The 27325-nt window shown below is 44.4% G+C and overlaps 1 protein-coding gene across 1 annotated transcript in view; it reads right to left on the bottom strand.

Annotated features, from left to right (window-relative positions):
* The window catches only part of LOC144502775 (transmembrane protein 132C-like), a 1024516-nt gene that overhangs the window by 723140 nt on the left and 274051 nt on the right, over positions 1-27325 (bottom strand). The window contains exon 2 of the mRNA XM_078227043.1: positions 23750-24647. Coding sequence (XP_078083169.1) covers positions 23750-24647 — 898 coding nt within the window. The remainder of the gene's footprint in view (positions 1-23749; positions 24648-27325) is intronic.

Raw genomic sequence — 27325 nt, 5'->3', positions numbered from 1 at the left:
GAGATCTTGATCAATTGGACCAGTGGGCTGATGAATGGCAGATGGAGTTTAATTTAGATAAATGCGAGGTGATGCATTTTGGTAGATCGAACCAGGCCAGGACTTACTCAGTTAATAGTAGGGCATTGGGGAGTGTTATAGAACAAAGAGACCTAGGGGTACAGGTTCATAGCTCCTTGAAAGTGGAGTCACAGGTGGACAGAGTAGTGAAGAAGGCATTCAGCATGCCTGGTTTCATTGGTCAGAACACTGAATACACGAGTTGTGACGTCTTGTTGAAGTTGTACAAGACATTGGTAAGGCCACACTTGAAATACTGTGCACAGTTCTGGTCACCTTATTTTGGAAGGATATTATTAAACTAGAAATAGTGCAGAAAATATTTACTAGGATGCTACTGGGACTTTGAGTTACAAGGAGAGGCTGGATAGACTGGGACTTTTTTCTCTGGAGCGTAGAAGGCTGAGGAGTGATCTTATAGTGGTCTGTAAAATAATGAGGGGCATAAATCAGCTAGATAGTCAATATCTTTTCCCAAAGACAGGAGAGTCTAAAACTAGAGGCCATAGATTTAAGGTGAGAGGGGAGAGATACAAAAGTGTCCAGAGGGGCAATTTTTTCACACAGAGGGTGGTGAGTGTCTGGAAGTAGTAGTAGAGGCGGGTACAATTTTGTCTTTTAAAAAGCGTTTAGACAGTTACATGGGTAAGGTAACTATAGAGGGATATGGGCCAAATTGGGACTAGCTTAGTGGTTAAAAACAAAGGGGCAGCATGGACAAGTTGGGCCAAAGGGTCTGTTTCCATGCTGTAAACTTCGATGACCCTATGACTCTATGACATATTAGCATCTACATTTCAAAGCCTGCTATTTTCTTCCACAGATCTTTGCTGTTTGTCCAAGTTCCTGAGGCATGCAGGAAATTGGATAGAATGTCGCATCTTATGAGTTTTTTCCTTGCTGCGGTCATGAGTCTTTTATTAACACATCCTTTATCTCCAGAAAATTACTTTTGACTATCTCTATCCTTCTACGAGCTTCTCCATTACATTTGCCACCTTCTGTTATAATTTATCCCAAATCGATAGTTATCTACCTGTTACAATGTGACATCATCCACTTCAAGCTTCACTCTAGTTTCTTCACATATATTCCTTTTGGTGTTCATACTAAATCCATATTCTTAGCTTATAGATTTTACTTGATCTCTGATATTTTGTAGGGCCTCTTCTGATTCCGCCGGTAGCGCTGTGTGGTCAGCATACCATAAATTTGTTATGTTCTTGCCTCCAATTTTTATTTAATAGAATTTCTATTCTATTCTATTCTATTTTACCCCTGAAGTACATCTAATTCACAGTGGTTAGCACTGCTGCTTCACAGCTCCAGGGTCCTGGGTTCGATTCCCGGCTCGGGTCACTGTCTGTGTGGAGTTTGCACATTCTCCTCGTGTCTGCGTGGGTTTCCTCCGGGTGCTCCGGTTTCCTCCCACAGTCCAAAGATGTGCGGGTTAGGTTGATTGGCCAGGTTAAAAATTGCCCCTTAGAGTTCTGAGATGTGTAGGTTAGCGGGATCAGCAGGTAAATATGTGGGGGTAGGGCCTGGGTGGGATTGTGGTCGGTGCAGACTCGATGGGCCGAATGGCCTCCTTCTGCACTGTAGGGTTTCTATGATTCTAATTCTCTGAATATTTGTTCTGTGTACAGATTGATAATTTTGGCAACAGGAAACAGCCTTGTTGTACTCCTCTCATCATTTGAAACAAATATTTGCCCCTCTTCTAGCCTGGTACTTGCTATTTGGTCCCAATATAAACTGAATAAATCTCATATCCTTACTGTCAATGTCACATTTCAGTAACACACCTATTATATATTGGTAATAAACAGAACCAAACACTTTTTCATAGTTTCTAAATCATATGTAAATATTCTTGTTTACTTTTGGAGATTCATCAAAAATTGTTCTTTGATTAAACATTCCCTCTCTTGTCCCTGCTCCAGGTCTCAATCCAGACTGCATGTCACTATTTCCTGCTTCAGAAGTATTATTTCTGTTATGATTTTCAAGGTCATCTTACTGATTTGACTCATTATGCATACATTGTAATATGCCTTTAAGGTGTAGCAGCATGCTATCACTTTAAGGAAAATGTGTCATATGATCCACACCTCAATTTCAGTTCGGTCTGGAGCAGAACACAGCAGTCGCAGAGCTCTGTGGCTCTGATGTCTTCAAACTATCTATCCATGCATATATGTTCTCTTGACTTTGTTTAGATAAGTGGACCCGACACATGTTTACACCATCCCTCATGAGTGATGTGCATCTTTAGAGAACACACAAAACAGCTTACAGTTCTCAAATTATTTTTTGATTTATGACTGCAATGATGCACGCTACAGACTTCGCCAGAAACACAAAGGGTTCTTATTAACAAGGAAAAACTGTACAGAGGCCAACAGCCCCCCTGCCCTCCCCCCCAACCCCTCCATCCCCGGCTACCTTTGAGCAGCTCCCCCCACCCCATGTCTGCCCCAGTGCCTCCATGTCTTCTACATGCCATCAGGCTGCCTTTGCCTAAGAGAGGATTCCACCCCCTGGGGTGATTACCCACTCTCAGACCCTCATCCAAGTGACCCTCTTCTGCTGTGTTGCCCTCAAAGGGACAATCACCACAGCGGCAAAGTTGTCTTATACTCACAAGAGAGGTAGACCTCTGAGCCCGTTATGCTAATGGAAGGGGTAGCTTCTTGAAAATAGGAGCACGGAATATAAAATACATTATATCAGATAGGAAAGCTTGATAAGTGCATACAGATAATGGACAGACAGTGCATTCACTCTGCAGAATTGCAGAGAAGATTGGTGCACGTTACATCTCGGAGGTGAGAAACATAGGAAGGGGGCCGGAATCCCAATAAACATAAGGTGGCTTCAAGGTTACTGGCCAATCTCAGAAAGAGAGATCATGATTAAGATCAAAGGAGAAGCCTATAGATCTAGTTGCCATACAGGATTATGCTCTGATACAAGATGACAGTGAACGGGAAATAGTGGCATTTTATGGTGACATTTTGAAGTCTGATGATCAAATGATGTGGTAATCATCATGGGCGACTTTAGTCAGTGCAAGAACATCAAGGGCACAAGTCAGTCAATATGGTCTTGGAGCGAGAAATGAAAGAGGAGAGACACTGGTGCAATTTCATCAGGAAAATGACCTGATGTTGGCAAATACCTTCTTCAAGCAACCCAAAGGACTGCACACTTGGAGAACTCCAAGTGATGAGTCTGGAAATCAAGTATATTACGTGATGGTGAAATGACAGAAATGACATGGAAGAACTTTTCATACTTATCCCAGAACGGGTAATAAATTCAGATCTTTGTATCCTTGTGACAAAAGTTAAGTTGAAACTGAAAATACCAAAATAAGAAAAAGATGTGCGATCTTTCAGAGCTTGTCGTGAGCTGAGAAGAAACCACTAAATTAGGGTTCTGCAGCAGAAAGTCATATCTTTGACAGGTGGAAAAAAGGGGTTTACAACATCAAAGACAAAGCTGGTAAAATATTGTTTGAAAAGGATGCAGTGATAAAGAGATGGACAGAATGTGTAAGTGAATTGTATGAAGATCCAAATGGAGGGAGTCCTCAAGATCTATAGAGGCAAATCGGCCAAGCATTATTTCAGAAGTAAAGACTGCTTTGAATTTATCAAGTAAGAAAAAGCTCCAGGCACCGATGAAGTAACGACAGAACATCTAAAAAGCTCTAGGAAGACAGGATTAGAAGTGGTCGTAGAAATTTGTGATCACATACGTACCAAAAGACATTTCAAGTGACTTCATAGAATCCCCGCAGTGCAGAAGGAGGCCATTTGGCCCTTCAAGCCTGCACCAACAAGAGTCCCACCCAGGCCCTATCCCCGTAATCCCATGTATTTAACCTGCAAATGCCCCCTGACACTAAAGGACAATTTATCATGGCCAATCCACCTAACTCTTTGAACTGTGGGGTGAAACTGGAGCACCCAGAGGAAACCCACGCAGACATGGGGAGAATGTGCAAACTCCACACAGACAGTGACCCGAGGCTGGAATCGAACCCGGGTCTCTGGCGCTGTGAGGCAGCAGTACTAACTACTGTGCCACCATGTCATCCTACATTCATTCTTTAAGTTACCCAAGAAAACTAAAGCAATGGAAATACAATTATTTTAGAAGCATATTATAGACATTTAGATAAGGGCAGAGATGGGATCACCTTTAGTCTTGCCAACTGGCCTTGTATTGATAATTTTAAAAAAAGGGAATGGGAGGTGGGTGATAGTTCCTTGTGCAGTGGCCGCTCTCTTTCCTGAGTTCCCTCCACATTAGTAGATCCCCAATTTCTGGGAGCATTCCTGAGAGTGATATTTCGATGATAGTTAAATTACCACATGAACAGAAAACAGCCACTTAGGCGTTGGTACCACACCCCTCTGTATCACAATTTATTATCAGCCATGGCGTTATGCTGAGATCTGCAGAGAAACACTGTGGAAATAAACCCCAATAATTGTTCAAATGTAGCATAAAAGCTCCCCCGGGGCGAGTACTGTGCTCGCCTTTTCAACTTATCGTAAAACTGTCCGTCAATAAGAATAAAGTGATGAAACCACAGGCGTGTTACCGTGACTGTTTCATCGAGTCATAGAATCCCTACAGTGCAGAAAGGGTTATGCAGATAACCACAGCAATGATTTCTGAATCCCAAGCACTGTATTGTTTTTGAGGAGATGTCAAGGAAACAATCATCACCATCCAAAGATGTGTGGGTTAGTTTGATTGGCCATGCTAACTTTCCCCTATTGTCAAGGGGCACTAGCAGGGTAAATGTGTGGGGTTGTGGGATGGGCCTGGATAGGATTGTTGTCAGTAGAGGCTCGATGGGCCAAATGGCCTCCTTCTGCACTGTCGGGATTCTAAGACTCTACGAAACAGCCACGGTAACACTCCTGTGGTTTTATCACTTTATTCTTATTGACGGACAGTTTTACGATAAGTTGAAAAGGCGAGCACAGTACTCACCCCGGGGGAGCTTTTATGCTACATTTGAACAATTATTGGGGTTTACTTCCTCAGTGTTTCTCTGCGGATCTCAACACAACGCACAACAGGAAAGAACACAAATCCATTCCATCTGAATTCATTAAGATCAAGGAGGTCAAACTCCGACCTTGATTTCTTGTGAAATGATTGAATACTACATGAAACAGAAATTAGAGTTGACAAAAAAACTCATAACACAGCCATGTTTCCACATGGATCGGTTCAATTTTGGTTGAATTTAAGTAGGTATCCAATTCAGACTAGTATGTTCACCTTGCTGTAGGCTTCCAATATGTATTTTCTTTATGACATATAGTAATAACTTGTTGTTGGATAAGGTTATTTCAGACACTAGTGAATGAAGGCAGTTCCAATGTAAAAACCAATGCTTTCACGCAGGGAGGGGAAGCTTTTCACTGTTCAAACATAAATATAAGTTTTGCTGTTACCTTTCTTTTATATCACTACATAGACGGTCACACCAAGCTAATTGGGAAATGGATACTACTATTTTTTTTAAAAAGAGGACAGCAATGTTAATAATTGACACTATGGGGGCAATTCTCCCAGCCCGCTGCATTGCTCTAGTAGCGCAGCGGGCCGGGACACATCAGCGGCGGCCATTTTGCAGGATCCACGCTGGGCACCACGACTTCCGTGCGTCTCCCAAGGTAAGCTTTTGGCGCCAGAAGCCAGTGCGGAGCTGATTATTATATGGAAATGTCATCAAAATTAACATTTCCATATGATTAGCGGGCCCGGGACAGTAGTCTCCCTCCACCCCTCCCCCCCGCCAAACCCCCCACTTCCACCCCCCCCACTGCACCCGCCAGGAGTGGTTCCCTCCAGCGGCTCTTAAGACTGGCACTAATGGGGAACAGGCAGCCGATCCCGCTGGAGGGAACACAGGCCATTGAGGCCTTCCCAGGGATCAGGGGTTGCTCCTTGGGCAGTGCCAGCCTGGCACCCTGGCACTGCCCACTGAACTGGGCAGTGCCAAGGGGGTGTGGCCAGGGTCTACTGCAGGGGTCAGGGCCTATGGGGTGGGGCAAGGAACCCACTGCCACTCTGCAATCGGGATCCATGGGGAGGGAGCGAGGGCGATCAGGGCTGTCGGGGGAGTGGGGGCGGGGGGTGGGCGGGGGATCATAGGGGCTCATCTGGTGAGGTCCAGGAGGCCAGCGATTGGGAGGTCTTGGCGGGGTTGGGGGGGGGGGGGGGGTGTTCAGAAGACCAGCAGTCAGGAGTTGCGGGGCTGGCCAGTGATGTGGAAGCCAGCAATGGGGATGTTCACTGCGCATGCGCTGATCTCCGCTCTGACAGATCGACGCACGCATAATGGCTCACTCAGCGCTGTGCTGCCGGCCTCTCAGTGGGAATAAACCCTATCCCCTGCTTTCCAGAGTGAATCCTGCTGAGGTACTTTATGATGCACAGTGTGTCAGAGATTTGCTTTGGTAAATACGTTAAAGAAAACAGCGGGAATTACTCCCACGTTCCTATACATTGGGAACTTGGAATCTTTTGGGAGAACCCTGGCCTATATCTTCACAAAATAGATTTTGGACAGTCAGGTGATTTCTGTTGTGATTTTTGGACAGATGGTGACAAAGGGCCATAATCTCCGTTGTCCCCAGTGTCGGATTGGGGAGTAACCCAAAGATGCACTGGGGGAATCCCTCTTGGAACGCCACAGGTAAGGTTTGCATGGAAATTGCCCAGAACTGCAAATTTCCTCTAGGCAATTGTTCTGCATTGGGAACCATCCAAAAATGTAATTTAAATGGCCTTGGGTGTTACACAAATAGTTAATAAGAAAATGTCAAACCTCTGGGTAACTATTGTAAACAACACCCAGACTGATCCTCACAATCCACTTCCCACCCCCCATGGGAATCCTCCAACACCCCCAACCCCAAAGGATTCCCTCCACCCCCTTCCCCCAATGAGTAAATCAACCCCCCATGGTATTGCACACAGTCCCTCCATTACTCCCCATGTCCCATGGGATTGCTTCCACCAGCATGGGACATCCACCAACCTCGCTGATCTGACCTGATCCTACCCCCCCACCCATGCCCAACTCAAGTCACCCCACCTGACCACCGCCCCGCAGGCCTGACTGGATCCAACCCAACCCGAACTCAATACCACTCCACAGGCCCAACCCAACCCCAACCCTACCCTGCAGGCCAACACAGCCCCTGCTCAACCCGACCTGAAACCCCAAACCCCCCGGTCAAGGTCCCATCACTATCTCAAAGCTCCAAGCCCCCCATCCCTCCCAAGGTCCCACCACCCAACACATCCTGCTGAGATCCAAGACCCCCACCCCAAGGTCCGATCCCCCCAGGCCCAAACCCTGCCCTTTCCAAAGTCCAACTTTCCCCGACCGCCCCAAGGTCTGAACCTACCCCCCACCAATAAGCTCTGACTCCTCCCTCAGGTGCTAATGAACTACACCTCACCATCTCAGTGCAAGAGCTTTAAAATTACAATGGTTGCAAGATGTAATGACCCAATGAAAACAGGATTTTAAATGAAGTTAAATGCGGGATAATCCATCCCATGTTAGTGTAAGGGACTGAGAAAAATGGGGATTTGTGGGGAAGACATTTACAAGTGTTTTTTTTCGTCCCTTGTGGGTTTCAGTGTCCTGTTTGCCGGGCGGGTGCTGTGAACAGGATGCTGTTTGTTGAGTGATGTGGGCTGAGCCAATCGGATTGCTCTGGGGGCGGGAAGAAAAAAAGGCGCCAGGAAGTGAAGCAGCTGCGGAGTGTGCAGAGAGTGTGCAGAGAGAGATAGCCACGTTTTGAAAAGGAGCTTTTCCCAGGCAGGGAGAATTTGGTTTGGAGTGAGAGGCAGCCAGGCGCTCTCCTGCCTGTTCTTTTCATTACTGCCAAGGAGGACAGCCTTCAGCGCACTGGACCTGCGTTGCTGCACGGATAGCTCGCGGCACCTCTGCCTCCTGCGGCATCATCTTCCACACGTGTGTCTCTTCTGGACTGTGTGTGTGTGTCGTGAGTAACTGGTGGGGACTATACAATCCAACTGGAACAGTATCTACAAGTGTGTTACTGAGGACGAGTTTCCCCACGTGTGCACCAATGGATGGGCCCCAATGGTTATAGATCAGAGCTCACTGTTTTATTTCTGTTAATTATATTTGTTATTAAATTTATTTTTGATATTCTGATTACAGTACTGACATTTATGGGTAAACAGGGAATTAGCCAAATCAACCGCTAGGAATTCGGGATCCTGTTGATTGGATATTTAAATAGTAGCCCCGTACAGAGGTCAGCAGGGGGTTATATTAGGATGGAATTTCAATCATTTCTCCATCATGTGTATAATATGTCCATTCCAACCCATTATGTGGACAATGGAATTCATCAATATCGGCATCAACTAACTGAAACTGGTTCGAGAGGGAGCCAATCCTATATTCTATCAGAAGATTGTGTACAGTTTCGGTGCTCTTACTTCAGGATGTAATTTCTTTGGAGGTGGTTTAGAGCAGGTTCACTAGATTGATTCCAGGGATGATGGGTTTATTTTATGAAGAGGGATTGGGCAGTTTTGGCCTGCACTCCCTGGAGTTCAGAAGAATGAGAGGAGATTTAGTTGAGGGTACAAGATGAGAAGGGGCATTGACAAAGTAGATATGGAGAGGGCGATTCCTCTTGTAGGGCAATCTGTCACAGGTTTTGGATAAGGGGTAGCAGATTTAAAACAGGGAGGAGAAGAAATTACTCCTCCCAAAGGATCGTAAGTCTGTGGAAATCACTACCCCAGAGCGTGTGGACACCGGGACATTGAGTAAATTTAAAGAGGTGGACAAGATTTTTAATTAGAAAGGGTTTGAAGGGCTATGGTGAACAGCAGGAAAGTGGAGTTGTGGCTGAGGTAAGATGAGCCATGATTGTACTGAATAGCAGAGCAGTCTCAAGGGGCTACATTGCCCATTCCTGCTCCTGTTCTTATATTCTTATATTCTATCAAAGGATATGTGGGGAAAGTAGGAACAGGCTACTGAGTTCGATGATTAGCCATGATCATAATGAATGGTGGAGCGGGCTTGAAGGTCCAAATCGTCTACTCCTGCTCTTATTTTCAATGTTTTTTAAAAATATCTTATTACTCCACAAGGGAGCCCACCAGTGCAGTCTGGGACCAACACCTCGGACGCAGAGGTCATATACAGGGGAGCCCTGTCTGGAAAAGTCATCTCAGGCAGTGGAAAGGGGCTAATCTATCTTATTGCAAGATTATATTTCTTCACTATGGGAGCTCAGTCATAATTTGGTCTGAAACAAACAGAAACTTCCAACAGCTACTTGTTTTCAAGGAGCCTGAACACAACCCTTCATGCCTGCAATCATTTCAACATGTGGAGATGCCGGCGTTGGACTGGGGTAAACACAGTAAGAAGTTTAACAACACCAGGTTAAAGTCCAACAGGTTTATTTGGTAGCAAAAGCCACACAAGCTTGTGTGGCTTTTGCTACCAAATAAACCTGTTGGACTTTAACCTGGTGTTGTTAAACTTCTTACATCATTTCAACAACCATCGTAAGGACTGTAAACAGGTAACTTGTTTCTTGTTACTCTGCTAGAAATCTAAGTGCATGTTACATCCACTGAAATTGTGTGTGGTAGTGGTGTGCGTGCGTGTGGGAGTGGCGGGGGCGGGGAGGGGGGGCATGTGCATGCGTGTAAAACACTTGCTCTCTTAAACCTTGAATAAACCAGCACTCAGCCATCCCTTCTCAACACCCAGCCTATTCATCGTCCCCTGATAGGTATAACCTTGTACTTCTGGTTTCATCCCTGTAAATCTTTTTTTTGTATTTTCATCAGTGCCTCTAGTTCATTTCTTCCCCCATATCCTCCAATCCCTTTCCAATCGGGTAATAAATCGACTGCATTGAAAAGAGTGACAAGATGGAACAAGGTTAATTTGCAAGATGAATCAATGGAAAGGCATTTTTTTATCACTTTAAAAAAGAGGAAGAACTTGTAGTGCCTTTCATGCCCTCACGGCCAGTGAAGTGCTTTAGCTGCGTAGACAGAAAACTCAAGCTGCTGCCCTTCACTCTGTGTTTCTACCGTGTTATTCTCTGAGATTAATGGCATTCAAAACAATCAGTGCTGGACCAATTCAGATGGTGCAGTGCAGAACAGAAGAGCTATTTCAATCTGGAAAATGGAAGATGGTGCAGCAGGGAACCTGAGTGGCTGTCAATTGGCTAAGATGGAAAAGAAATGTGGTTATTACTGACCACTTGCTCAAAGCATCTGGTCAAACAACAGCTCCTACAAGAAGAATCAAGTGCAAAGATGAATTTGGATAACAGTTAGCTGCAAGTCATCGAATCACAGAATCCCTACAGTGCCGAACAAGGCCATTCGGCCCATCAAGCCTACACTGACCACAATCCCATTCAGGCCCTATCCCCATAACCCCATGTATTTACCCTGCTAGTTCCCCTGACACTAAGGGGCAATTTATCACAGCCAATAACCTAGCCCGCACATCTTTGGACTGTGGGAGGAAACCGGAGGAAATCCACGCAGACACAGGGAAAATGTACAAACTCCACACAGACAGTGACCCGAGGCCAGAATTGAACCTGGGTCCCTGGCGCTGTGAGGCAGCAGTGCTAACCACTGTGCCACTCTCTGAACTCTAACGTAGGGTCATGTGCGAAGGTCAACCTTGGGTTTCCTCCGGGTGCTCCGGTTTCCTCCCACAGTCCAAAGATGTGCGAGTTAGGTTGATTGGCCATGCTAAATTGACCCTTAGTGTGTCAGGGGTATTAGCAGATAAAAACTCAAAACATTGGCTTTATTCTCTCTCCACAGATGCTGTCAGACCTACTGAGGTTTTCCAGCATCTTCTGTTTTTGTTGTATAGAAATTGGGGTCCTTATGAGTATATCATCTGTTAAAGATAATCATCATCAACCCCTCCACTAGCTGTTCCCTCTGGTCCTTTGGCAAAGTAAGAAGTCTCACAACACCAGGTTAAAGTCCAACAGGTTTATTTGGTCGCACAAGCCACAAGCTTTCGGAGCGCTGCTCCTTCATCAGGTGAGTGGGAGTTGTGTTCACAAACAGGGCATATAAAGACACAAACTCAATTTACAAGATAATAGTTGGAATGCGAGTCTTTACAGATAATCAAGTCTTAAAGGTACAGACAATGCGAGTGGAGAGAGGGCCAAGCACAGGTTAAAGAGATGTGTATTGTCTTCAGCAGGACAGTTAGTGAGATTTTACAAGCCCAGGCAAGTCGTGGGGGTTACAGATAGTGTGACATGAACCCAAGATCCCGGTTGAGGCCGTCCTCATGCGTGCGGAACTTGGCTATCAGTTTCTGCTCAGCGATTCTGCGTTCCTCTGTGTCGTGAAGGCCGCCTTGGAGAATGCTTACCTAAAGATCAGAGGCTGATGCCCGTGACTGCTGAAGTGTTCCCCAGCAGGAAGAGAACACTCCTGCCTGGTGATTGTCGAGCGGTGTTCATTCATCCGTTGTCATAGCGTCTGCATGGTTTCCCCAATGTACCATGCCTCGGGACATCCTTTCCTGCAGCGTATCAGGTAGACAATGTTGGCCAAGTTGCAAGAGTATGTACCGTGTACCTAGTGGAATCATAGAATCATAGAAACCCTACAGTACAGAGAGAGGCCATTCGGCCCATCGAGTCTGCACCGACCACAATCCCACCCAGGACCAACCCCCATATCCCTACATATTTTACCCGCTAATCCCTCTAATCTGCGCATCCCAGGACACTAAGGGGCAATTTTAGCCTGGCCAATCAACCTAACCCGCACATCTTTGGACTGTGGGAGAAAACCGGAGCACCCGGAGGAAACCCGCGCAGACACGAGGAGAATGTGCAAACTCCACACAGACAGTGACCCAAGCCGGGAATCGAACCCAGGTCCCTGGAGCTGTGAAGCAGCAGTGCTAACCACTGTGCTACCGTGCCGCCGATGGTGTTCTCATGTGAGATGATGGCATCCGTGTCGATGATCCGGCACGTCTTGCAGAGGTTGCTTGGCATGGTTGTGCCGCTCTCTGTAAATCTACTCAAGTACTTGTGTGGATCATCAGCCATTACTTTAGAACATTTCCAAGCCTTTGACAGGAACTGGTTTGCTGCACTGTTGAACAAGTTACCTTTCAACAAAGTTATTCTCACTAATATCCAGTTTCCTCTCCAACCTCCTTTTGGTGATAGAATTGACAGCTTGCCCTCTGACTCATTTCCACAGACATAGGGGTTACCCAGGTCTCTGATCTCCGTCTCGCTCTTAAACTCAGACTTTTTGTCAAGTCGATGGGCTGGCTTTTATGGGCACTGTGGTCTCTGCTCCCACTGCTATAAAGATGTGGAGGGGTGCCGGCTGCCCCCCAGCTATTTAATGCTGGGAGGACCATTAATTGGTTTAACGCGATGTTTCTGCTCCAATCCCGTGAGGAGGCCCAGCCTTAGAGAGCTGCCAACCAATCTGATTGGCTGGCAGCTCTGTATTTCCAGCAGCGCCACATTTGTGCAACTGGCATTGATGGGGCTACAGGCAGTCCCAAAGAAGTGAAGCCTATGGATCCAGGCTAAAGGTAAGTCAGGGGTATTGCCGGAGTCACGGTAGGGAAGGTTAACAAGAGGGTGTGACCTGGGGTGGGGAATGGTGCCTCCAATTGACACAGGGACCTCCCAGTGAAGGCTCCATCCTCCCCTTGCCTGAAACCAACCCATTCATTAAAAACTGCTCGGTTACCTGTTTAGAATGGGCCTCTCCCTTCAACAGGTTAGTTCGTGGTGGGAATAGGATAAGAGCCTTATATGGTCATTAATTGGCCATTTTAGGGCCTCTATATGCCCAAATGTGCCATTCCATGGCGGGCTGCCCAACACCGCATTCTCCCGTAAAATATGAAACAGGTCAGGCAACTGGGAAATGGCGCTATAATTTACAAGCCCCTCCCACCTTCAAAGTCAGCAGCAGGAGAATACAAAATCTCCCCCATTCATCATCAAACTGTACGCACAAATGGGAAAAAACAAGATTGTTACTGCCAAATGTGAAAAAGTGGTGAAAATCTAGGAGCAGTGATTCAGTCATTGCCATGTGCAAAGACTACAGTTGTGGCACAGAAATGTGGGTACAGCAGCGTGGGTGCAGCAGCGTGGGCGCAGAAATGTGGGCGCAGAAATGTGGGCACTGAAGCATGCAATTTAAAGAAAGTTGATGAGAATAATGAGTGGGATCAGCAAGACTGAGTACAGTTGGATTATGAGTGAGTTAGTAGGGAAGAAAAACATGTGTTTCTCATGTTTTTAGGGGAAAGAGAGATATTAGTCCCATTAACCCAAAAGAGAAGACAGTTTCGAAATCAGCATCAAACATTCTTTGTACTGATTTCCATTACAACCAGTACAAACACCCCAAGCTACCAGCTGAGATTGGACCTCCATGGCTATTTCAGAAACTGTTATCACTTATTAACCTGCCAAGTAAGAACTTTGGCTGCTGCGAGCACTGGTCTCCTGATCCACTAACCAGGTGACCTACAAAATTGCATTGAGTGCCAATCCAGTCAAACCTCCAGATGTCCGTCCCTCAGCGGATGCACAAGTTCTAAAACCTGCTCCCTTCTTTCAAACAACTGAACCACTATCAATTCATCATTATCTCTCTGCACCTGTGAAGCAGCAAGAGACACGGTCATCGGTTCCAAGCTTGCTTTCTCATCCAGAACAGTTAATAGTTAATATGCGCTGCATGCCATCAATCCACCCCAGCATAAGACAATTGCAGTGACAGACAAGGATAGGCACTGATGAGCAGCTAATAAACTGTGGTAGAAAAATCAAATGAAGTGCCATACGGTAACTACCCTTGCCCAGCTGAGAAAAAGAGCTCCATGACACTGATAATTTAATCAAGATTACCAACTAACTCAAAAGGCTAGATTACACCAAGCTTGTTTCAAAATTATTGGCAGCCAAGTAACAAGAATGTTTTAACATCTATAACACTAAACGCCAGGACACAGAGCTCGAAACAAATAATAAAATTGCTCAAAATGTTCAGCAGGTGAATCAGAATCCACGGAGAGAATAGAGGAATTCACTTTTAGGGTGTAAACCTAATCCAGGATTAACAGTAAAAAGATACAAATATCTGAGAACACGTACCAACCAACTCAAGAACAGCTTCTTCCCTGCTGCCATCAAATTTTTTGAATGGTCCTATCACACGTTAAGCTGATCTTTCTTCTCACCATAGAAAGCATCCTTTCTGGATGCATCACAGCTTGGTATGGCTCTGACCAAGACTGCAAGAAACTACAAAGAGTTGTGAACATGGCTCAGTCTATCAAACAAACCAGCCTCCCATTCATCAACTTCGTCAACACTTCCCGCTGCCTCAGAAAAGCAGCCAGTATAATCAAGGACCCCACGCACCACCGACTTACTCTCTTCCATCTTCTTCCGTTGGGAAGAAGATTCAAAAGTCTGAGCTCACATACCAACCGACTCAAGAACAGCTTCTTCCCTGCTGCTGTCAGATTTTTGAATGGACCTACCATACCATGGAGGCATAGAACCTTCCGCATGGAGACAGGCCTTTCGGCCCAAGCTGGTCCATGTCAACCAAAAAGCCCATCTAAGCTAACCCCATTTGCCTGCCTTTGGCCTATATCCCTCTAAACCTTTCCTATCCATGTATCTGTCCAAATGCCTTTTAAATGTTGTCAATGTCCCTGCCTCAACCACTTCCTCCGCAGCTCATTCCATATACGTATCACCCTCTGTGTAAAAACGTTGCTCCTCAGGTTCCCATTAATTCTTTATTAAATTGATCTTTCTCTGCACCCTACCTATGAGTATAACTCTCCATTCAGCACCCTCTCCTTTCCTTTTTCCCTATGTACTCTATGAACAATATGCTCTGTATGACACGCAAGAAACAATACTTTTCACTGTATGCCAATACATGTGACAATAATAAACCAAATCAAATCAATTCATTTAAACAGAATACCAGATTAAATGAAAGGGAAAGACAAAATAAAACCACATCCAGGAGGAGGCACGAGTCACATGAGGGGATGTACTCAAAAGGCATCGTCCGAAAGATGTGCTGGTTAGGTGCATTGATTTGATTTGATTTTATTTATTATTGTCACATGTATTAATATACAGTGAAAAGTATTGTTTCTTGCGCGCTATACAAAACATACTGTTCATAGAGAAGGAAACGAGAGAGTGCGGAATGTAGTGTTACAGTCATAGCTAGGGTGTAAAGAAAGATCAACTTAATGCAAGGTAAGTCCATTCAAAAGTCTGACAGCAGCAGGGAAGAAGCTGTTCTTGGGTCAGTTGGTTCGTGGACCTCAGACTTGGCCATGCTAAGTTCTCCCTCAGTGCACCCAAACAGGCACCGGAATTTGGCAACTAGGGGATTTTCACAGTAACGTCATTGCGGTGTTAATGTAAGCTGACTTGTGACTAATAAACTTCATTTGAAATGACAGAATGATTTTAATGTAAGACAGGAGGAAACATAATAAAAAATAAATAAGACTTGAGAGGCAACAAATGTGTGACTGGTTGAAGTGGTGAGAGTGTGATGGCTGCTTTATTCGCTCTCTCTAAGTCAATGTTACGCCTTGCTGGTTTCTCCTGTCTACCTCACTTACCCTCTCCGTCATCTCTGCTAATCACATGTTCTTTGTTCTTCTCATGTCTTCAGTTTATTTTATTGCATTTCTTCCTATGATACCATTTCAAACTTGTAACATCCCTTCTGTTTCTTTAAAGTATCACTGCTCATAAGATCTCTCCAACCTGCGTATTTTTAAAAATTCCTTTGATTTAAATGCTGCTGATGTTTCTCTTCTCCACTTCGGAGCAAGGGTTATAGTTTAAATGTTAACTTTATCCACTCCTTCCACGGGCGTTAGCTCACTTTACGTGCTGTTTTCAACATTTCAGTTTCAGATTCTCAAAATTGCTTTTAATTTCTCATGTGAAGCACCTTGGGATGGTTTATTACATCGAAGGCACTATATGAATACAAGACTGCTGTTGTTGAAGGGCAACAAAGACTGGATGAGCCATCAGGCCTGCTCCACACCTCATGGTAATGTAAAGTCATGCTGCTAACGTGGCTAACATAGTTAACACGAGTACTGGAAAACCAATCACATCAGTACTTTCTGAATTTGCACATTGTTTTGAAATGCTAATTCCACATGTTATGCCAAAGTGTGGTGGTGAAGAATGCCAACAAGGCAAGTTGCAACAACTGAGGTAGTTTCCCTGCCTCATCACCTTGATCCTACAGTGATATCATGCATGAGCCATGATCAGAAATTCTTGGACAGTGAGGACTCTACGTGGAACCATAGAATCATTGAATCCCGACAGTGTAGAAGGAGGCCATTCGGCCCATCGATTCTGCACCAACTCTCCAAAGGAACATCGTCCTAAGGCCCTATCCCCGTAACCCCACATACTTACCCCGGTAATCCCCTTAACCTACACATTTTGGGATACCATGGGGCAATTTAGCATGGCCAATCCACCTAACCTGCACATCTTTGGAGTGTGGGAAGAAACCAGAGCACCCGGAGGAAACTCACGCAGACATGGGGGGAATGTGCAAACTCAACACAGACGGACACCCAAGGCTGGAATTGAACCCGAGTCCCTGGTGCTGTGAGGCAGCAGTGGTAATCACTGTGCCACCGTGCCGCTCTGGAGTGTAAGAATTCCTAACTATGAAAGGGTTACATCTTTCGTAACTAGTATAAGACACACAGGACAGAAAGAGCTGTTTAGCAGAAATGTTCCTCATTTGGAGATTTGCAAATTGTTTCCAAAACTACAATTCTTATTGATTTTGTTCTGTCATTTTGGACTGAGCCTAAACCCAATGCAAATTATGCATTTTCATATTTTTATAAAATGAACTTTTTGCAAATATCACATCTCAAAATGCAGATTAATTCTGCTTCCCATTAAACCAATTCCAAGTAAAAATTACTGAAACTCTTAAATGGTCTGTCTTGGACAGGATCGGAATATCGGTGTTCAAGAACAGTATTTATGATGCTTTATTATGTGGCCAACATACTGATGAGAGATGTCAGTAAGTCAGCATGAGTTTGACATGCTTTAATATATATGATGCTAAAATTCAGAAAATTGAGAGCTCAAAACAAAAATAAAATTGCTTAAAATGCTCAGCAGGTCAACCAGAAGATGTGGAGAGAATGGGCGAGTTAACTTTTAAGGTGGAACCCTTCATGAAGATTAACATTTAAACAGAACACATTTTTTTATTAATTCATGGGAAATGGGCGTCGCTGACTGGCCAGCATTTATTGCCCATCCCTAGTTGCCCGAGAGCAGTTCAGAGTCAACCATATTGCTGTGGCTCTGGAGTCAGATTTCCTTCCCTAAAGGACATTAGTGAACCAGATGGGTTTTTCCGACAATCGACAATGGGCATCAGTAGATTCTTAATTCCAGATACTTTTTATTGAATTCAAATTCCACCACCTGCCTCGGCGGGATTCAAACCTGGGTCCCCAGAACATTAGGTGCGATTCTGGATTAATAGTCTAGCGATAATACCACTAGGCCATCGCCTCCCTCATTAAAGGAGCTAGACTAAAGGAAAGGGAAAGACATAACCACATCCAGGAGGAGGTATAAATCAAATGAGATGATGTATTTAAGAGGGATGGTAAAATGACAATAATATACAAACCTAATGATGAAAAAACTATTACCTGAAAATGGTTATGATGCTCTAAAGGATCAGGCAGTAACCAAGTAGTCAATGTCCTTCTGTTCTATTTCAGAACTAGATGAATCAAGTGACTGGGTCTTGTTTGGAAAGGAAATTCCTCGGCTGCTTATATGGCCAGCTTTAGCTGCATCCAGCCTTTATGACTGAGCTGAGCAGATTAGCCCACCACTGAACCAAACCTAAGAAGGTTTCAAAGCCTCTACAAAACCTTAATACTGCCGCATGAAAGCTCCCAGTTACTTATAGGAGTTTTTCTCATGCACTATTCTGGGTATCATTTCTTTCGCTTCTGCGGGCTCATTTGCCCACTTTTCAAGGTTAAGCTGTCTGCGAACATGCTCGAGAAATCTTAGAAATACAAGATTAGAGCAGTTATCTGATCAACAGTCCAAATCCTGTGACACTGTTACTTTGTGAATCAGCCGTACATTTTTTCTCAAAGACCAGCGTTGTGATTATGAAGGCGCACAGAAAGGTACAAATTTGGAATCCTTTACAAAAACCCGTAAGACTTAGAATTTACCACCTGAGATTTAAAAAAATCAAGTGGAAATATAAGATACTTTAACATTACCGCTACTGGAACCTGTAATAAATCGAGGACGACGCGATGAGGCTTTAGAACACAAAGGCTTTATTTATAAAGCAATGAATAATGATAGATACAAATAGGTCTGACCGAATAGCTATGCGATTGAACTCTACTGCTCCATGACTCCAAATGCCGACCCTTCCCAACACGGGAAACACAGCCCTCGCACTCCATTGGCTCAACTTCCTGCCGTGACACTCCATAGGGTCCAGCCCGGTCACGTGGCCCTCAGGGAACACCCCCTTAAAGGGTCCACACTACCACAGAGCCCTCAGCATATTACAGTAAGAAATAAACATGGGGATTCTCGTCAGGGATCCCCTGGTGTCTCAGGAGGTTAGGTTGGGAAATGTAACACTTCACAGGTGTTGGCTCAATAATATTCACAGTGGTAAATCAGAATTTGTTCCAAATCAGGAGTAATGGCAATAAATTGGAAATCCCGCACAATGAGAGGAATATTAATTTGAATGCAGATTGACTCAGGACGAGCTGGCAGTTCCAAATTCAATTTAGTGAGCCAAGTCCACCAAGGCACCTTGCAGTGCACACAGCAGACCTCAGATCTGACCAGAGCTTCACCATGTGATGTGCATCATCCCTGGAGGATCTTCTTAACCTGACACCATCACCTAGCAGCGTAGAAGCAGGTCTTTCTGTGCTGTAGCTATACTCCAGCTCTGATGCCCAAACCCTCCACCACAACACAACGAGCAGCATGGTGGCACAGTGGTCAGCACTGCTGCCTCACAGTGCCAGGGACCCAGGTTCAATTCCGACCTCAGGTGACTGTCTGTGTGGAGTCTGCACGTTTTACCCGTGTCTGCGTGGGTTTCCTCCGGGTGCTCCAGTTTCCTCCCACAGTCAAATGATGGGCAGGTTAGGTGGATTGGCCGTGATCAACTGCCCAAGTTGTGTTGGTTAGGGGGAATCAACAGGGCAAATACGTGGGGATTGGGCCTGGGTAAGATGCTTTGTCGGAGAGTTGGTGCAGACACGATGGGTCAAGTGGCTTTTTTCTGCACTGTAGGGTTTCTATGATTCCCCCTCCCATCCCCATTTCCCAGCAATAGGTCTCATCAGGAGAAACACTTGTACTTTGCGGTCTCCCAGAAGAAATTCAGAAGGGATAAATTAATTGACTCAGATGGGTTGATATCTGTGAACAATTGCACAATACTTCAGAAGCATGCTCCAAACATATGCAAACTTAGGTTCTAACAGAACAGGCTTTCACTGAACAAACTATCTAAATTCTACATAGTTCCTACTTTAAACTAAATCACTTTTTGAATCTCCCATGGGATTTGGGCACTAGTGGCTGGGCCAACATTTGTTGCCCATCCCTGATTGTGGTTGAACTAAGTGGCTTGCTCAGCCATTTCAGAGGGCAGTTAAATCACTGTCGGTCTGGAGTCACACATAGGCCAGGCCAGATGGCTGATTTCCTTCTCTGTAGGACATTAGTGAACCAGATGGGTTTTACAACAATCGACAACAGTCCCATGGTCACCAGCTGACTTTTAATTCAAGGATTGGATTAAACCTGCGTTCCCCAAGCATTACCCTGGACCTCTGAATACTAGTCCAGTAACAATACCACTATGCCAATGTCTCACCTTCATGAACCTATACCCATTCTCACCTTCCCCATTTTACTTTTTCAGGAATCCAATTATATAAGGCAAACATTTCAAGTTGAGAACAGGCTGACAATGTCGCAAAATTCACAGTTTAATACAAAATCAGGGAGAACAATCCTGATGATAGAAACATAAACACTTTCAGCTTTATAATCATATGAGCTGTTGACTTCAGAGAGTGACATGGAACTTTTAAGACTAATAGGAGTAATATCATCCCAACAGTTTCTCCAATGTGAATGCATCAACTGATAACATTTGAACTAAGTGGCTTAGTGCATACTTAGTGGTTTTAGTTTGGGCAGGCATCATGATTGGCATAGGCTTGGAGGGCCGAAGGGTCTGTTCCTGTGCTGTGCTGTTCTTTGTTTGTTTGGTCTTTGCTTGACATGAGCAGTATGATCATTGCACTTGCAATATAGCCGGGGCCAAGAAATGAAATGGAGAGTAGGATTTGACTGTTGAGATTTATTTTATTCATGATAGAGATTTGCATAGGGCTGCATTCAAACCAAGTCATGAATCTTGCAAAATTACATAACACGGATATATTAACTTGAAGCCATCTTAGCTTCGTACCAACATAAACTTGTACAGCAATTGCTTTTGAAGGGAACAAAAGATAAAGCACTGATTTCTTTATATATTGTGAGCAACAACTCTTCTAAATTATTCTTGTTTCACCTGTTTACCTGAACGTGCCATACTTTGAAATGTTGTTGCTCAACAGGTTGTGAGCAGCCTGTGTGGTGCTTTCACTGGCACAGTATCTTCAGAGGAACATTGGTTGTGAGTCATGATCCAGATTTTATTCCTACATGGGACGTGGGCATCACTGGCTGGGCCAGCATTTATTGCCCATCCTGTAATGACTTCAATCAGGCCATTGAGGTTGGCGTATTGGAATATGAACTCATTGATTAAGGAGTCAATTGATGGGCCAATCAGGGAATCTTTTTCTTGTATTTAACCAGGAGTGTCAGTTCCTCTGGGACTCCCGAAGGTAGCCTGCTGACTGATAGCATTCTATTGGAATTGTAAATAAAGGGGTTTTGGTGAAGGGGCTTCTGCCTCTGAAGACTTATTGCACATCCCTAACTGTTCTTTGAACTAAGTGGCTCATCATTCAGAGGGGGCATTTAAGAGTTAACCACATTACTGGGGATCTGGAGTCACATGTAGGCCAGATCAGGTAAGGATGGCAGATTTCCTTTCCTAAAGGACATTAGTGGGTTTTTTTTTAATGACAATCGATAATGATTCTATGGTCACCATTACTGAATTCAGATTTCATCATCTTCTGTGGTGAGATTCGAACCCAAGTCCCCAGAGCATTACCCTGGGTCTTTGGGTTACTAGTCCAGTGACAACACCATTACACCACTGCCTCCCCTTATGAGGTGCTCAGCCATTACCCACTGGCCCTCTCTCTGCTCAAGGTAACTCGAGGCACTGCGCTGATGACATTTCCTTTAAACTTGTGTTCTTGCTTTTTAAAATAAAACTGTTCTTCCCACTTGGTTCAGGGCAAGTTATTAAATTTAAACATGTTCAAAATGACAAAGCGTGCTTTTCTTTATACGCTGCAAAATCAAACCATAAAAGCTTTCTTATTGTCCACCAGAGCTGTGTTTGAACAACTACAAGTTCACCCTGGAACATTCCTCCGTCAATCAACCCAACAAAAACTAAATCGGCAGTCATTGTGGAACATTGTATGCAACATAACGGCCACATAAGTCAAGAATACTGCAAAGTGCTTCATTGTGTCCTTACATCCTAAACATATTCAATCATTTGACTAAAACATCAACTTGACCTCATGTATTCATAGATTCTCCATTGAATATTTCCCTTGACCAGAAAGATAATTGTGTAATTCATTGGAAATAATGTTATTTTTCAAAAATGTCATGACTGCTGCCCTTTTCTCCCACAAATGCAACTCAAATGTTAATTTGAAACACTTGATCTTACTGGCCGTTCACACCACGCCACGCTCCCGCTGCAGCGAAGTCGGAGAATTTGGCGCCCAGCCAAATCTCTGTTCACCGCAGTGGGATGGGAAAATCCCACCGGTGTGAACGATGACAACATTCCGGCCTTTGACTACATTAGGCCGAATATATCCATTTCTTAAAAATTCATTCATGGGATGTGGGTGCTCTGTAGGCCAGCATTTATTGCTCATCTCTAATTGTTCAGAGGGCATTTAAGAGTCAACCACATTGCTATGGATCTGGAGTCACATGTAGGTCAGACCAGGTAAGGACAGCAGATTTCCTTCCCTAAAGGACATTGGTGAGTCAGGTGGAGTTTTTACAACAATCGGCAATGATTTCACGGTCATCATTTTAATTTACTTTTAATTCCAGAATTTTATCGAATTCAAATTTCATCATTTGCCGTGGTGGGATTCTATCCCAGGTCCCCAAGGCAAGAATTCCTACTGTGCAGGAGGTGGCCATTATAGATGCTCTCTGGAAAACTGGTCCAGTGGCAATACCATTATGCCACCACTTCCCTCAATTTGTCATCTTTAAGTCAGTGGTTCTCAAATCTCTTTGTCCGCAGACCACTCCGGCAGGGCAAAAGACCCATCCAACCCACGTCCACTTCCACCAAATTAACGGGAAGAATGGTGCTGCTTTTGTTCAGGCACCAAATGAGGTAATGTCTGCTTCCAAACTGGAGATCTTCAGCCTTATGTCGGACTCTATGTTCAGCCGGTTCCTCCCTCTTTGTTTCCGGCCCCGCAGGGTTTGAAAATCTGATCTCACCGTTGTATGTTGCAGCAATAGCATAAGTTTTGCTCATAAAATTCCAATTGTCATTTCTCTCACACCCGACAACTTGTGTCACACATATGGGAGTCAGTCTGGCTGTGTGACACCACACATGTGATTGGAATGAGTATTTGCCTTGTTCTCTCGTAAGGCCTGGGCCACAGCATTGCACGTCAGTCTTACATTTTGGACCAGCCCGTGCACCACACTTTGCGAGCCACCGCTTTAAATGACTGTACAATCTGTGTGCTTGAATTCAAATTTGGGAACCAACTGGCCAGCAACACGATGTACACTGGCTTTTCCCCCCCTCTCAAAGCGATTGCCCCAGTTTCGATTGGAAGGCTAGATGAATTTGTGCTGTAGGCCAGCAATGACTGGTGAACAGGAGAAGCAATTTTGCACAGTTTGTTGACTCCTGCAATTCTCTTTCCCTCCCCCGTGCAAAGATAAAGGCCAGGATTTTCCAGTCCCAGCCAAAGTCAATGGATCTTTGGTTGGTCTGTCACATTTTCCACCCCTGTCATGGGTGGGACTGGAAAATTTCGAGCAAAGTGTTTTGATCTGGTAAAACTAAAAAAGAAAATTCAAAACTTCCCCAATTAAAATAACTGTATTTCAGAACAAAATGTGGAATTTAATGTGCAAATCTTTGGCTCAGATTTCAGTAGTTTCACACTTAGCACAATAACAGGGCTACATTTATCATTTATACTCCCACTTTAACACAATTAATGCAACAATTGTTAATCGATGACTATCCTGCAAACATTAACCAAAGTATGACCTACCGTAATGTGAACTGGTCCACTGTTGAGCTGCTAGCCAGAGACACATAAAAAGTGACAACTTCACCTTGCTTGACAGGTCTTCGTAAAACCGAGATGACAATGTTGCTATCCAGCCTCATTTCGGTTCGCTGCGGGTCCCCAGATCCTTGGCGAAGCCAGACGCTGCCGATACGTTGCAGAGACTGGAGCGTTTCGTCAACGTCGTTGCGGCCTGGTCGGATGGCATTGCCCTTCCGTGACTCCTCTACGTCACAGTCCCCATCTTCATCCGTACCCTGCACCATGTAATAGAGTTCCACTGGCGTTCCCTCAGACTGATCGGCTATCTTCTTACGGCCGGGCACCACAGTGGGAGGGTTAAACCAAGATGGCAGAAGTTCCAGCTCCACGATGCACAACCCAAGATCTCCTTTCAGGCGGCAACTGTTTCTGACTTCCCTTGTCTCCCGGAATGCATACACCCGGATACACGGCAGGTTATCATTAACACTGTAATCATCCCAGTCTCGGCCAGCGATATAAAACAAAATCTGCACAAGTGGCCGATTGGAGTACACTTTATCATCAATAATATTTGCCTTGATTTTCCAATTGAAAGTGAACCTATCGACCATGCTGAAAGCATTAGAAGGCTGCAAGAGAGCCCTGGGGACAACTTGTTCCACCACATAAGGTCCATAACTTGCATTAACTACAGGGGCTGTCTTGGTTTCGTGGATGAAGAAAGGCTCCACACGGAACTGTAAACTGGAATTGCGCATGATGTCCTGGTTGGCTTCTTTTAGCAAAAACGAGCTTCCGGCTTTATGTATTCGGTAGTTCACTGGCAGATAGACTGGAAGAGAAGAAAATTTTTGTGCACCCTCCACGTTTCCCATGATCGCACGACTTTCGACAGCTGGAAATAAACAAGAGACATAAATAACTATGAATAATGTTCCTCCATTTCCTTAAAATAGTACACTTCAGATATTTACTTCAATGATTAAGTTATCGTGGTTGCTTCGAATGACTTTTTCCATGAATACATGACAGTGCTGATGTACAATCATTTAGCACACAACTCTTTCAGTTGACAGCTCTTCTGTCAGATGTTGCTATAGGTGTGAAAATCAGCTCTACTCAGTATCTTGGAGTAAATAAAAGATTATTCCATTAGAGAAGCTTTCAATGGAGGCTTTCACAGAGAGGGAGGCAGCAACCTGCAATAGATCGAATACTGAGTAAGATCAAACATGCGACTGTGATGGAAAGGATGATTCAATATTAAGCATTTCTAATTGATTGTCCAATTAGACATCTATCCAAAAGTGATTCCACCTTTCTGTGCACAACTTCATTAGGACAATGTGGCAGAGACCCATTTTACATCCCAAATTCTAAACACTAAGGTCAGAATTTTCCAGTCTCACCAGTCCCAACACCGCCGCCAGCGAGAACAGAGAATTTGGCGCTCAGCCAATTCTCCATTCACAGCGGCGGGACTGGAGAATCCCAGCTGCAGTCGCGATCAGAAAATTCCAGCCTCAACTATGATAGTGTTTGCAGGGAGGCTAACTTAAGGGAGGATTGCCGTGTGGTAAAAGTCTTAGAAGGAGGTCCAAAACCACACCAATGCCATGCAAGTACCGATTCTGAATAGCTCCCATATCAAATCTTTGAAATAAGGTCCCACAGTCCGTGAGGAATTACTTAAGAGCCAATGTGAGATTCTAGTTGCCTTGGAGAATTGGTCAATTTGAACAAAATAACCTTTTTAAATGAAAGAAATTCTGGCTAACATTAAAAAATGTGCTATTTGTTTTATATTTGTTCATCAGGTGCGGGTCCCACTGGCTAAAATGGCATTTAGTTCCCAATCCTAGGCCGGAATTCTCCAATCGTTCACGCCCTGCCAACACTGCTGCGAGTGCAAACAGAGAATTAGGCACTAAGCCAAATCTTTGTTCACTACAGCGGGACCAGAGAATCCCACCGGTGTGAACGGCCACAGAATCCCGCCCCTAATTGCCCTTGAGAATGACAAGGTGAGCTGCCTTCTTGACCTGCCTGTTGTAGGAACACCCACAGTCCTGTTAGGAAGGAAGTTCCAGGATTTTGACCAACGACAGCGGGAACAATATGCACTAACATAATTTCTTATGACAATCTGTTGACTTTTAAACTATTTCATGCAACCTCTTCCAAAGAGGTTTTTGTGTTGCTGATCCACAGCAGATTTGAGAATTACCATCTTTTTAAGAACATAAGCCATCTCGAGCCTGCTCCACCATTCAATAAGATCATGGCTGATCTTTTCGTGGACTCAGTTTCACTTACCCGCCCGCTCACCATAACCCTTAATTTCTTTACTGTTCAAATATCTATCTATCCTTGCCTTAAAAACATTCAATGAGGTAGCCTCAACTGCTTCACTGGGCAGAGAATTCCACAGTTTCACAACCCTTTGGGTGAAGAAGTTCCTCCTCAACTCAGTCCTAAATCTGCTCCCCCTTATTTTGAGGCTATGCCCCCTAGTTCTAGTTTCACCTGCCAGTGGAAACAACTTCCCTGCTTCTATCTTATCTATTCCCTTCTTAATCTTATATGTTTCTAGAAGATCTCCCTCATTCTTCTGAATTCCAATGAGTATAGCCCCAATCTACTCAGTCTCTCCTCATAAGCCAACCCTCTCAACTCCGGAATCAACACTGTTTTAAAACAGTGTTTGTGAAATCCCATTCACACTGACAATTCTGGGAAAAGTGAAGCATGCTGTCTCAGGAGACATTCAAATGCATTCTTGTTCCACACATGAGTTTGATCCAAGTGATAAATGCAAATATGTCACCATACAATTCCAATGTACTAGAGTCATTCAGAACCATTATATTAGCGATGTTCAATTCCACTCATAGAATTGAAGAATCCCTACAGTGCAGAAGGAAACCATTCAACCCATCGAGTCTGCATCAACCACGATCCCACCCAGGTCCTATTCCCGTAACCCCACACATTTACCCTGCTAATCCCCTGACACTAGGGTCAATTTAGCATGGCCAATCAACCTAACCCACACATCTTTGGACTGTGGGAGGAAACTGGAGCACCCAGAGGAATCCCACAAAGACACGGAGAGAATGTGCAAACTCCACGCAGACATTGACCCGAGACCAGAATTGAACCCGGGTCCCAGGCGCTGAGAGGCAGCAGTTAATCCCACTTAAATGGATAGGTTAGACTTCCTCCCTCAAATCATCAATCCATTCTTCAGAATAGGACTACCATTCCACAAAACCTAATATGCAGAGCAAAAATTCCTCATAATTATCATGTACGATTACATTCAAAAGTCTGGTCGAGGCACAGCATTACTCAGCATTACATTTATCAGGATTGGCCAAGCCACGTGTCAAGTTGCAAGTTAGGGACTTTTTTGGTTTGGTTTGATTTATTATTGTCACATGTATACAGTGAAAAGTATTATTTCTTGCACGCTATACAGATAAATCATATAGTTCATGGAGTACATAGGGGAGAAGAAAAGGAAAGGCTACAGAATGTAATGTTGCAGTTACAGACAGAGCGAGGAGAAAG

Source organism: Mustelus asterias, chromosome 13 (assembly GCF_964213995.1).
Source record: "Mustelus asterias chromosome 13, sMusAst1.hap1.1, whole genome shotgun sequence".
Taxonomy (NCBI): Eukaryota; Metazoa; Chordata; class Chondrichthyes; order Carcharhiniformes; family Triakidae; genus Mustelus; species Mustelus asterias.
Note: the sequence above shows the minus strand (reverse complement) of the source record. Positions and strands in the feature narration are given on the sequence as shown.